This window comes from Peromyscus eremicus, chromosome 6, assembly GCF_949786415.1.
Source record: "Peromyscus eremicus chromosome 6, PerEre_H2_v1, whole genome shotgun sequence".
NCBI lineage: Eukaryota > Metazoa > Chordata > Mammalia > Rodentia > Cricetidae > Peromyscus > Peromyscus eremicus.
The window spans coordinates 125,967,603-125,981,416 of NC_081421.1; the positions used below are offsets into that span (position 1 = coordinate 125,967,603).

Below are 13,814 nucleotides of genomic sequence, written 5' to 3' on the forward strand. Positions count from 1 at the left end.
TCATGCTGAGTCTCTTTTTGTTTTTTGTGTATATGATCTCATGTCTTGACCATTTCGTATTAGATGAACAATTCAGGGACTCATGCCTGGAAGAGGCTAATTTTTCTTCTCTCAACAGTCATTAGTTGCCTGTAGTCTCCATCTAGGTGTGGGAATCTGAGAGTATTCAAGTTGGGTGTTAGCATGTCTGCTGATGTTGTCGTTGCTCGGGTCCCTCCTAGAAGTGTCTGCTGAAGCAAGCAGAACGTGCACAGTGTCGATGTTACTGAATTATTTTTTAGCACTGAGATACTCTAGACTGCAGAGAACAGAACGAGAAGATGAACAACTGATACTTCAGATTACTTTTGTTAATGTTTCATAATTTTCATGGTAGAGATACCTCTTCTCTTTGGCTAAAGCTTTCTGTAGATACCATATTCATTTATTATTGAACTTTCTGATCTCCTTCTTATTCCTAAATCCTGCGGAAGGACGTTGGATTCTTCTTATGAAAAAGAAATTGTCTCTAAGTAGAGTGGTTGTATTTAGAAGCATAACAATAATTCCTAAAGCTCTCATGTCATGCGCACAGACATGAACCAAAGGCCACATGTGCCAACAAATGACAAAGATACTGAAATAATTAGCAAAGAATAAACAGGATTAATAATCAGTAGTGTTGGAAAAGATGGATATCTCCACTTCAAAAAATAAAAAAGTATTCTTGTCTTATATCTTTCACAAAAAAGCAATTTGCAATTGACCAGAAACTTAATTATTATAAGACCTGGAACTGTAATACTTGTAGAGAAAACACAAAGGCATTATTCTTGACAGGAATCTTACCAACACTTTATTTTTATATATACATAAAATGGGTAGCAAAATTAAAAATTGAGACTACATCAAATTAACTATTTGTTGTATAACAAAAATAATAAAACAAAAAGATAATGTATGGGATAGTAAAATTATTTATGTATTGCATATAGGATATGCCACAAGATATAAAATACTTAACAAACTCATGTAATTCAGTGACAGAAAAATGTAACTAAAAATTGGAAAAAGAACCTGAATATTTTCACAACAGAAGCCAAGAGTCCACAGGTTTACATGAATAGGTATAAAAGAATTAGGCATATTAATTACACCTTATTTTATCTAAGCATGAAAACTAGAGAATTAGGTTACATTCCTAGACCACATGGTGGTAGAAGTAGGATTTTAACCTTGTCAGATTGGCTCCATTCTCAAGATTTTAAGTAGTTCAAGCTATTTTGCTCTTGAGGATTCATTTAGTATCTCCATTTGTCCATCCTTCCTTCCAACAACTGTAACTGCTAAAGAGTTGAATCAACTCCTCACTCTATGACATTAGTTTTATGTAAAATATTAGAATAGAATTTAAATACAAGGAGATGCATCTCTCCCTGAAGATCCCTATGTCTGCTTTGTTACCCGTACTTTCCTTTGGTGGCATGTGACCATGACATGGTGAAGAAACTGACATAAGACTTTAAGAATCCTTTCTTGTTTATTGATTATAGAGAAATGCTGTACGAAAAGGCATTAAAATGGAAAGAATCTGTCTGAACAGGCAGTAGAAGAAACAACATTCTGCATAAAACATAAGTGCACCCTGAAGGCCCATTGATGGGCAAATGTGGTGTATGTATGTATAAGGACAGCTCCTTATACCACTGCTCCTTTCCATAACATGTGACCCACAGCTAGAAGTTAGCACCAGACTCCATCTTGCCTGTGAGAAAACACTAAAGTTTGTTTTCTTTTGCACAAAGGCATGAAAAAAACAGCCCCACTACAGGAATGTAAACTGACAGTCAAGAGTGGTTTCTGGAGCAATACTGTGGGTTAAGAGGGGGTCACAGATACAGAAAAGTTGCTGGGCTATTCAGGGAGACAGTGGGAGGCTCTGCACCTCACCAAAATGGGTTCCACTGTCTGGCTTTAGCCATATTTTTATATTTACCTTTGAGTACTTTGGCTTTGTATCCTCAAATATTGCATTTTTAATTGTTTGTTTAATGTATTATTTAACGCTATACATTGCTTGATCTCCTTACATGGATATCTATGTCTAAATATATGAAAACATGATGTCTAACTCCATAAAACATATTCCCAAGTGTAGCTACAGTTTTCCTGCCTGGCCCACGGTCAGGGCAAATCTCTCTCACCCGCCAGTCCCACAGCCACTCAGACCCAACCAAGTAAACACAGAGACTTATATTGGTTACAAACTGTATGGCCGTGGCAGGCTTCTTGCTAACTGTTCTTACAGCTTAAATTAATCCATTTCCATTCATCTATACCTTGCCACATGGCTCGTGGCTTACCAGTATCTTCTTATGCTGTTTTCATCATGGTGGCTGGCAGTGTCTCCCTCTCAGCCTTCCACTTCCCAGAATTCTTCTCTTTGTCCTGCCTATACTTCCTGCCTAGCCAATGGCCAATCAGTGATTTATTTACTGACCAATCAGCAACACACTTGACATACAGACCATCCCACAGCACCCGAGTATGTAAACATTATGCCTAAGTGCATAAAAACTGCCTAAGTACCATATACTTAGTAATAAGTACTATGTCTAAGTACCACATGTAAGATTAAGTGATACTACTGAGGCTGTGCAAGTTAAATAACTGTGAGAGGTAGTACAGGGGACAACAAATCATATGAAGTACATTTACATGGGAAGATGCTGTAATGTGGTTTTCTTGTCCAATATCACAAGTTAAAACCCGGGGAAAATGTGCTTAAAGTGATTACATTCCTTCCAATGTATTTTATGTAGCTTCCAAGGTTTTTGAAGAGAAAATAAGCTTAGCTCTTACGTTGTTTTTCTGTCTGCTCTGATATAGATGAGAAGGAGTCTAAAGCTGACTCTGAAGATGAAGAAGTGGACACTGGGTTTAGGATATCTGCCATGAAGATTCCTTTATATCCTCCTAGATCACTCAAGTATGGTGCGGTGTTAAAGGAGATGAAAAGAGATTATTTCCCCGATTATCTTCTGCCACTTCCTGCCACTCGTCCAAAGCCCGCCGTTCAGAGAGCAACTCTGAAGGAGCTGAAGGAAAGGAGAGACTGTGTAACTTCCCGAATCGCAGGCTTGAATTTCCACCTTCTTACTGATCTTGATAAATATCACGTAGAACAAAAGCGCCAAGAAAAACAAGCAGAAAAATCAACAGCTGTAGTCAGGGCACAAATTGCCCAGGAAAGAGCTAGGCTCAGTGTTAGAGAGAATTTAAGGAGGAACTTTTATATGACACAACAACTAATAGAAAAGGATAATGAGATGATCCAGAAAGGCTTACGGCAAGTTTGGAAGGAAAAACTCGCCTACCTTGAAAAAGTTAGAGAGAGGAAAACTATGTTTCTGGCTGAAAAAAAGCTAAATGCTGCAGACCATTCTTTAGTGCAGACCATCAGCAATGAGCGGTCCCTTCTGCTCAAAGGAATCATTCAAGATGACAGAAGGAAGAAAAATTTGAGTGACTTAAGAGCGAAGCACCTGAATGTTAAGGAAAAAAGGAAAACACAAAAATATAGACAAAGTTTGATGAGGCAAATGAAGGAGCTCAGGTAGGCACATGGCTAAGGCACAGCCGAGCCCTTAGTCCACTGCAATTTACAGTTAGTGCTGAATTCTATCCATGTATTTCCCTATAGCTTGACACTTTATACTTGGAAAGCAGAAACAAACTAAAAGGTGAAAATCATGTGCTGGCTTGTTACCAAAGATTGGGAAGCAAAAGAACTCTTCTTGCATTTCTTACCATCATTGAAGAAAAGCTGCTGTGTTTACAGTTGCTCAGTTGGTCACTGCTGCGCTGCTCCTGGCAGTGTGGCAGCATACTCCAGGTCCTCTCTGCCTACTAATGCTTTCCCTGTCTTCTGATTTCTAAAGGGCATCTGAGATAGAGCCAACTTTGTTATCACAGTGTCTCTTCTAATTGAAACTGGTGTAGTCTCTAAGAACTCACTTGATCCTTCTCCACCAGACCCTACCTCTGCCCTCCTTGCTTGGACTCTTTCTGTGTCATCTGTAAATCTTAACTGGGGGATTCTGTTTCTTTGTTTGAGACAGGGTCTCATGTAGCTCAGGTGGGCCTCACACTGTGTAGCAAAGAGTGACTTTGAACTTCTGATGCTCCTGCCTCAACCTCAAGAGGTCTAGGGTTTAAGGTATGTGGCACAATGCCTGGTTTATATGCTGCTGGCAATTGAAGCCAGAACTTCATACAGTTGAGGCATGAACCACATTTCACCCTCAACAGTTCTGACCCTGTAATTGCTTATTGAAGTGGACATCTTGCCATTGTTCACAGGATATTTGATGGTTCAGGCAATATATTTTGTTTTAATCTAGAGTCTTCATTAAATCTTTTGCTTTTGACTTCTTTTTAGTTTTAACTTCTTGCCATAACACCAAGCATTGTTATAAACAGCAAATGCTCCTCCAATTTCTTACCCTTCTGACTATACTCATATTGTCTCATTTTTCTCTGCTATGCACTTTGCCAGGGCCTGGTAAGCCTGCAGTGTGAAGGAGGGCTATAGAAGCATAATTATCTGTGTTATGGTGAAAATCACAACACTTCCTGGTATCCACTGAGTGATAAAGTGCTGTCTGTATATGCATGAAAAGGCCCTCTTTTCTCCAGGGAGAAACATGACACGTAGATGACTATTGTCTCTGTATGACTACCTTTCATCTTTAGACTCTCCGTCTATAATGCAAAGAATACATATAGTGGAAAAAAGTCATCTTTTGTTCTCCACTCAAAAGGCATTTTCACATGTTTCTCTATCATTTTTTTGCAGTTTATTTCTTCTTTTTCTTCGAAATTTCATATCATTTCATACAATATATTTTGATCATGTCACTTTCTTCTCCCAATCTCCTCCTGGCACTCCCCACCTCCATAGCCATCCGTGTTTAAGTTCTCTCTGTCTCTGTCTGTCTGTCTGTCTGTCTCTCTCTTTCACACACACACACACACACACACACACACACACACACACACACACACCAAAACAAACAAGCAAAAGACCAATAAGACAAAACAAAAATACTCAAACCAAATGAAACAAAAAGTTCAGATTTGGGACCAATTGTTAAACACATGAGTCATCAGAGAACATTTCATGTTCAAACTGGAGCATTCATTGTGGTCTTTTTGTTTTGTATTGTTTTTTCTTTTTTGTTTTTGTTTTTGTTTTGTTTTGTTTTGTTTTCAAGACAGGGTTTCTCTGTGTAGTTTGGAGCCTGTCCTAGAACTCACTCTGTAGACCAGGCTGGCCTTGAACTCACAGAGATCCACCTGCCTCTGCCTCCCAAGTGCTGGGATTAAAGGTGTGCACCACCACTTCCCGGTGTTTATTGTGATCTTTATATCTTAGTTTATGAAGCTTTTCTCCGAATAGCATCTTATATATTTATAATTTTCAAATTGATAAGACAGCGCTCCTGTTTTCATGACAAGAGCATATTAATGTGAAAGATGCTCCAAGCACTTTTTACATTAATGGCTAGGTAATAACTTACCTTCACATACACATAAAAGACCTCTATTCATTAGGAACTGCTGTATCTCTGAGCTGTTAAACTCTTCCATAGTTATTTGTGGATAAAATCTATCAACGTTATATTCACTTGACTTCACCACATGCATGCGTAAATTATGTGATGATACTCATCTGTCAAATGCCAACCTTATGCATTTCCTGTCTACTGTAGGATCCACATTCTTCAGATTGTTACATGCATTCTGTCTAATATTTCTGTAGCCCTTCTCTGTGTTATCTTCTACTACCAATTCCAGCCTATGGTCATTCCAAGTATCTCCATTGTCAGTCTAACTTCACTAGCTAGACAAAATTACCACCCTGTGATTTTTATAAACCTAACTTCATATATTGCTCAGTCACCCATTATTTCTCCTACCACTGACAAGAACAGCTTCAAGCCTTCACCAAATGTAAAGCTTCAGATACAAACACAACTGTATCCTTGACTTCCCAGCAGGCTACTTTATTTCCTAATAGAATATTAGTCCTCAAGTTTGAATTCCTTTAGCACATTACATCCATATACAGAAAATTCTAGATGGCATAGATTATTTCTACATTCTGTATCTGCTATTCAGGGTAAGGTTCCATTTTCTTATTTAAAGTATGTGTTAGTTCCTACTATGAATGCTCCTAGTATAGAAATTGGAATTGTGTGAAATGGATATCTTGGTTTGAGAAGAATTGGAAGTTTAATAATGTCTCCAAATTGTTGATCATGGTAAAATTTCCAATTTGTTTCTACCTTCTTTAATATCACCAACATTATATTTGATGTGAGAACTCTGTTAGAATCATTGAACACAAGAAGAAGGTTACTGAGATCCAGTTCCCAGAGAGGTGGCAATGCTGAGTGGCCATGCTGGTATACATGTTGGTGGAAGAGACTCAACACATGTGTGTAAGGGTGTTTGTTAGTCCATAATAAAAAGATTATCTTGCCGGGCGGTGGATGGTGCACGCCTTTAATCCCAGCACTCAGGAGGCAGAGCCAGGCGGATCTCTGTGAGTTCGAGGCCAGCCTGGACTACCAAGTGAGTTCCAGGAAAGGCGCAAAGCTACACAGAGAAACCCTGTCTTGAAAAACCAAAAAAAAAAAAAAAAAAAAAAAAAAAGATTATCTTGGGTTCTCCAAGTGGGCTGAGCTGAAGTAATCATTTCAGCTTTTCAAAGCAGAAACATCATTTCAGGTATAGACTTTCTGTAGCTTTTCTTAAACATCCATAAAGTAGTGTGCCTGTTTTGTGTGATAGATGGAATTGACTTCCTTTTTCAATTATTAGATGGCAATAGGTCCAAGTACAATTGATTAATGTGTATTGATCATTCATTGATTCTTTTAAATAATTCTTTTATTAACATTTGTTCATAGTTCATTATTTTTATCTTTTAGCATGATGATTTCATTATACTCCTATGACTTAACACTTTACTCTTTACACTTAGCTTTTCTTTGAATGTTTAAAGTTGTTCTCACCTTGATTTATACTCAGCTACATGGCCAAGTATATGTATTATCTATTTTCTAGATGGGAACAAAGTAGCTAACTTCAACTGAGTGATTATCAAATGGTAACCACGTCTTTTTTTTCAGCACTGGAGTTTGAATGGGGGCTTATGCCAGACAGAATCTCTGCTCCTGTGCTGTGTACTTGTTCTGTTCAATTGCCTCTTACTAAATGTCTAAGCTAGACTGTCCTCTTCATAATGATGAAGAAAACAGACATAAGCAGTTTAAATAATGCATCCAAAATTACATTCCTTAAATCTCATAGATGGATTTTATATACCAAAGGATTGGCTGTGCAACCTGACTTGCTACAGCTTGCCACAGTTTCTCCATTTTCAGCTCTCTGGGAGTGATCACACAGATAGCCCTGATGATCAATGTTTCCAAAGAGAACTACAACCCCTCTCTCACCCTCTCTAACCTGATGCCTCTTTCTACACTTTCTATTAACTATCCAGTAAAGGAACTCATTAAATGGCAGGCCATCTTCAAAGAATTTACAATGTGTAACTTGTTTTATCTTTTATTGAATGAACCCTATGAGTTAGATTATCTATTTCTTAAAGATGAGGTAGAGCAAATTTAAAGAACTTAGCCAGAATCCAGTTAGTAAATTGCAAGCTTCTAATTCAACTTTCTAATCCATTCCCTAAGTCCAGATTTCTGATTATACCTGTGTAGAAATGTAGTACTTCATGAATCAAACTGAGACTTTCCCCGGAACTGAATGGAGCAGAATGATGTCTTTCAGCTCTCAGGACATGTGGAGATAAGATGCTCTCTCTGCCTCAGTTTTAGCCATTCATGATATAAAAATAGTTCTGACAAAAATGATCTGTCTCTAATTCTCTGCCTGCCTGGAAATGTGTAATTTTTCTAATTCTCAAAGGTTATTTAATGTTTGAATCTTGTTTTGTCTTCTCTCATGTTACAGGCTTCATTATCAACATTTACCTCACTTCTTATTTTACTTTGTGTTGTTCTGTAATAAGTTTCTTGTTTTAGTAAGAGTTTTGATGCAAGTAATCACTGTATCTTTCTCTTAAATTACGCTGTACTTTTTTTTGAGAGTATCTTTCTATTTATTCTTATTTCTGTTTGGAGCATGTGGAGATAACTGTCATACTTTGAAAATGAATGAATGAATGAATGAATGAATGAATATATGACTTCTTCTATCCTTTGACATTTCCTGGGTATGTTAGAGTAATCTGATCTAGTTCTTTCTAACTTAGAATATGTTAGAATTTGTCCAGTGGATTCGCTGTAACAAAATACTATAGACTAAGCAGCCTAACTAGATGGGACTTATTTTCTGACTGCTCTGACTTGGAAGTGCACATAGGTGTGGTTTTCCTCAACTTTTTTACTCCACTGCAGATGGCCTCCACCTTACAGTGGCTTCACATGTGTTCTTCCCTGAGCACACATTGCTAGTGTGTGTTCCTCTTCTTGTAAGAGCATTAGCCGTGTTGGATATGAACCCATCCACATGATCTCTTCTAACCTCAGTTGCCTCTCAAAAGTCCGATCTCCAAATACAGTTACATGCTAAGGTACTGGGTGAGTAGGGGGCTATAACAAAGAAATTCTGAGGGAAGACATCCTGTTGCTTGCAGAAGTGTGAAAGAAACCATAGACCTCCTGACTCTTGGAGAGAAGTTCTAATCTTCATAACACAGGCAGTTTGGATGCTTTGGGGGAAATCTAAACAGAACTGTGCAAGGGTTCACAGGTTTTTGCAGTGGAAATCTCATAAATATTAGTATAACATGAACTGAATATCATTTAGTAATGTAATAATATTATGTAGACTGAGCTCTGTCCTTTCCCCATTTATAAATGTCTGTTTGAAAAACATCTGAATTTATTCATAGCAGCCCCATTTGTATGGTTTTAGTAATCCACAACTATCTCATTTTACTCTTCCTTTTTCCACATAGGGCTGAGGAAATTCGTAGAAGACACTATGAAGAGAAATTTGTTATTGATACACTCATCTTTGAAAAAGCCTGTGCAAGACTAGAGGAGGCCAAAGCAAAGGTTGAATTTGTTAGGACAAATTATACCTCTAAGTCTCTTAGGAAAGAGTCAGCATGAGCCAATGCCAGCTCACATCTGATAACCGTGAATTGTGGCCACTATTTTTATTTAAAAAATCTTGAAATAATACTTAGAAGATGTGCTCTACACAAGGTGGGTCTGGGTATAAATGCGTTGAAGTTGAAAGAGAAGAGGGTTTCAAGTGGTTTTCATACTGATTATAGTGAAAGCTGGCTGACTTGGCACTCATAAAGGCTCGTCGTGTATCCATGTGCCAGAAAAGCAATGAAAGCAGTCTGACTTCTTCCATGTAAAAGTCTTCAAAAGACTGTACAGCTCTATAGGCTTAGAGGATGACAAGTTATGAAGCTATTTTCATTTTTTTCTTCTAATTTCCTTCCTTATTGCTGAATTTTATTAAGATATTATATATAGTAAAAACTTCAGTTACCCAATTTCATATATTAAATTATAATGTATTTCCTAATTACCTTATTAAAACAATTTCTGAATTTTGTTTACTTTTCTTTTTCAAAATACAGGTTTCATCAATGTATTATTTATACCCATAAAGATTTAGACAATATAATGTAGTTGTTTTGCTTTTTTTTTTACTCTTTGGAGGCCGGCCACCGAGTTCCCAAATAAATACATGGAGACCTATTCTTAATTATGAATGCCCAGTCTTGGCTTGGCTTATTTCTAGCCAGATTTTCTAACTTAAGTTATCCTGTTTCTCTTCAACTACATTTTGCCTCTAGGCTTTTTACCTTTCTTTGTTCTGTATTTCTTTCTTTCCTTCTTACTCTGTGGCTGGCTGTGTGGCTGGGTAGCTGGCCCCTGGCACCCTCCCCTCCTTCTCCTTTTCTCTCTCCTCCCACTTCTTTTTCTGCTTTCTCTTTGCCTACCACGCCCACCGGTTCTTGCTTCCTGCCTTGCTATTGGCTGTTCAGCTCTTTATTAGACCAATCAAGTGTTTAAGACAGGCAGCATAATAGTTTTACAGTGTTAAACAAATGCAATATAAAAGAATGCAACACATCTTTGCATTGTTAAACAAATATTCCACAGCATAAATGAATGTAATACATCTTAAACTAATATTCTAAACAATATAAACTATGGAAATAAAACATTCTACCATCTTCCTTGTGCTTCTTGTGTTTACTTTTGATGCATTTGCCCTTTTTGCAGAAATGTGAGCACAGAGAAGACAGTAAAAAAGGAACAGGAGAATGTATTAAACTCTGTCATGGCAATGATAAACTGTACCAAAACAGCATTTAAGTATTTAATATAAGTTATAGAAAATTTGAAAAGTAGAAAACGTCAAAACTGTAAAAATCTATGCTTTCATCATCTAGGACAATAAATGCACTGATGTCACTGTGATATCACTGGACTGGGTGTCACTCAAATACGTTTTTAAATTCATGAGTTATATGCATAGGTTTAAAGTTGTGATACTTCAGAAACTTTCTAATTTCATCAGTTTATTGCAAGTGTCCAAAAATTAAGTACTTTATAACTGCGATTTTTTTATGTGTGCTTCAGTGCTCTGTGTTATCAAATGTGGGCAATACTTTCACAAAATTATCACTATTTAAATACACAACATCAGCTTCCTCTGCCCTTCTAATTAGCATATCGCTAACAGGTGACTCATTTGATATTTTAAATCATTCTGCAGTAAGAGCAAGGGAGATATAGTAGGCTACAGAAAACCCTGCAGAACTGTCTTCCACATCAAATGAACAATGTCTGTTATTTCTGTTTTCTATTCAGCTTTTGAAAGTTATATGTATATTTTATATATTTAACAAAAATAGTAACCCATATCAGTGTTATTTTAAGGTTTAGATGTGGAAAGAGACATAAATTAAGCAGCGTGGTACATCACACAAAGTAAGCATTTACTGAATGTCAGTCCATAGAAGTGGGAGTAAATATGCTTCTCTAGTCACAGGAGCATTTGTTAAGTCTTTAGGAACTATTTGACAGACATCAGCAAGGATAGGAAGACACATTTGTGTGATGTGTTAAGAACAATTTATTCCTTTGGTATTGACATTGTCTAAGTATTTTTCTATTCTCCCACTCCATATTTTATAGCTTTTATTTCATAACATACAACCAACAATTTCCTTGACTGTTTGCATTCCCCTCTGAGCTAGTAGGCCAAGAATCTTCTGCTTCTCTCTGTGTCTCTACTTCTTCATACTGAAGCAGTTAACACACACACACACACACACACACACACAGTGTGCTTTTTTTCTATAGCTCTCACATATGTGCTGTATTAAGTTGATCTCATTATATTACTCTTTCTCACTGTTCACATTTTGAAGAATCTAAAATCTGTATCCTAGGTTATATCTCTAGTTCTGATATTTCCAAAATAAAAATGTCATACCCTACATGTTAGGCCAGAAAAGTTTCTAAAATTGCACATTAAAAACAAATTAATTTGTATTTCTTACCATTCTTTCATCCTCTCGCATTATGAGCCTCCAATATTTCTGGCACCACAGTTACATAACATTCTATGTGGCTAAAATGTGGACCTAAAACCTGAGAAAGCTTTAAAAAAGATTCTAAAATGTGGCTAAAAACAGCTTCCTAGTTGTGTCTCTCAGGCCAGCCACAGCCTGCAGGCTTGAGCTACTCTATGGTGGGTTTATGACATGCAGGCTTTACCTGCACATGGGGGATTCCTCCTGAGGTACACAGAGACATCTCCAAGCTGTACATTACACTGTGTGGTGGATTTAGGCTTTGCTAGTACACAAAAAGTGAGAGAGAGAGAGAGAGAGAGAGAGAGAGAGAGAGAGAGAGAGAGAGAGAGAGAGAAAGAAAAAGAAAAAGAAAAGAAGAAACAAAGGAACAAAGAAAGAAAGAGGTTTCTGGTCTACAGGATGTTTTGATGGAGGCATAGACCACTGCCTCTGAGAGTTGATGATACACATGGCCCAGAGCTGGAGGTAAATTACCTCCACCGTGTTGAAAAGCTTAAATGGATGGAGTCAGCAGCCAAGGCTGCTGCTTTTTGTCCTGGCCATGCAGTTTACCAGTTTGAAATCTCTCTTGGCCAGAAAAGGATTTTAGATTTAGAATAAGACAGATTCAGATATGATAAACCCTAAACAGTTTACAATGTATGTAAAAATGTATGTAGGCTTGGAAGAGAGAGGAAAAGGATATAGACAGTTATATAAGGAAATGAAAAGTTTTAAAAAATAAAGTCTTTAAAGAGAAAGCAAAATAATATAAAAATAAGCCATATAAAGATGGAAATCACAGACTCTGGATTATACTGTCTTTGAGATTTTTAACTGCAGAGAGAGATTTGATTGTAAAAACTGCTGAGTTAAATCAATATGTATATTTTAAATGTATCTTGATTTCAAAATTTATGTCTAAGAATATGTTGCTTTGGAAAAGAGGTTCTGTTTTTGTTTCCACAGAAGATGAGATACTGTGGATTGCTTCTAGGCTAATATGGTTTGACCAGCGAAGACCTGCTGAAAGATCTCCAAAGACACCATGGCCCAGATCATCCAACATCCAAAATCAACTTCAAGGCAATTGGCTCAGAGAGTAAAGCCTCACAGACTACTCCAGTCAGGACTTGATCATAATCCTAAAATTTTCTTTGTGTGCCCATAAGAATACAGCACCCAGGTTGTTTCCAAGTTCTGGCTATTACGAATAATGGTGCTATGAACATAGTTGAGCATGTGTCCTTGTGGTATGATTGAGCATTCCTTGGGTATACACCCAAGAGTGGTATAGCTGGGTGTTGAAAAAGATTGATTCCCAATTTTCTGAGAAACTATTATACTGATTTTCAAAGTGGCTGTACATGTACAAAGTTGCATTCCCACCAAAAGTGTAAGAATGTTCCCCTTGCTCCACATTCTCTCCAACATAAGCTGTCTTCAGTGTTTTTTTTATCTTAGCCATTCTGATGGGTATAAGATGGTATCTCAGAGTCGTTTTGATTTGCATTTCCCTGATAGCCAAGGATGTTGAGCAACTCCTTAAATGTCTTTTGGCCATTTGAGATTCTTCTGTTAAGAATTCTCTGTTTAGCTCTGTAGCCCATTTTTTAATTGGATTGTTAGGTATTTTGATGTCTAGTTTCTTGAACTCTTTATATATTCTGGAGATCAACCCTCTGTCAGATGTGGGGTTGGTGAAGATCTTTCCCATTCTGTAGGCTGTCATTTTGTCTTATTGACCATGTCCTTTGCCCTACAAAAGCTTCTCAGACAACCTAGATGCCCCTCAACTGAAGAATGGATAAAGAAAATGTGGTACATATACACAATGGAGTACTACTCAGCAGAGAAAAACAATGACATCATGAAATTTGCAGGCAAATGGATGGAACTAGAAAATATCATCCTGAGTGAGGTAACCCAGACTCAAAAGGGCAAACATGGTAGGTACTCACTCATAAGTGGATACTAGATGTAAAGCAAAGGAAACCAGACTACAACCCACAGCTCCAGGGAGGCTAGCTAGTAACAAGGACCCTAGGAAAGATGCATGGATTGCCCAGTGAAGGAGAAATAGACGAGATCTACATGAGCAAACTGGGTGTGAAGAGGGGTAATGGAGGGCAAGGGATGGTGGATGAGAACATAAGGGGATGGGAGGTTTGAGCTGGAACAG

The 13,814-nt window shown here is 37.4% G+C and overlaps 1 protein-coding gene across 6 annotated transcripts in view; it reads left to right on the top strand.

Moving 5' to 3' along the window:
* The window catches only part of Lrriq3 (leucine rich repeats and IQ motif containing 3), a 111,701-nt gene extending 101,240 nt beyond the window's left edge, over nucleotides 1–10,461 (top strand). For 5 of the 6 annotated variants that reach the window (XR_009379960.1, XR_009379957.1, XR_009379955.1 and 2 more), the window contains exons 7-9: nucleotides 2,869–3,595; nucleotides 9,038–9,290; nucleotides 10,332–10,461. Coding sequence is in view for 1 of the 6 variants with exons in the window: in XM_059266494.1 (XP_059122477.1) it covers nucleotides 2,869–3,595; nucleotides 9,038–9,194 (884 nt within the window). In the remaining 5 variants the exon portion in view is untranslated. Of the gene's footprint in view, nucleotides 1–2,868; nucleotides 3,596–9,037; nucleotides 9,808–10,331 lie in introns of those variants that run through there. The other variant, XM_059266494.1, reaches the window with a different exon arrangement.
* The last annotated feature ends 3,353 nt before the right edge of the window (nucleotides 10,462–13,814 follow it).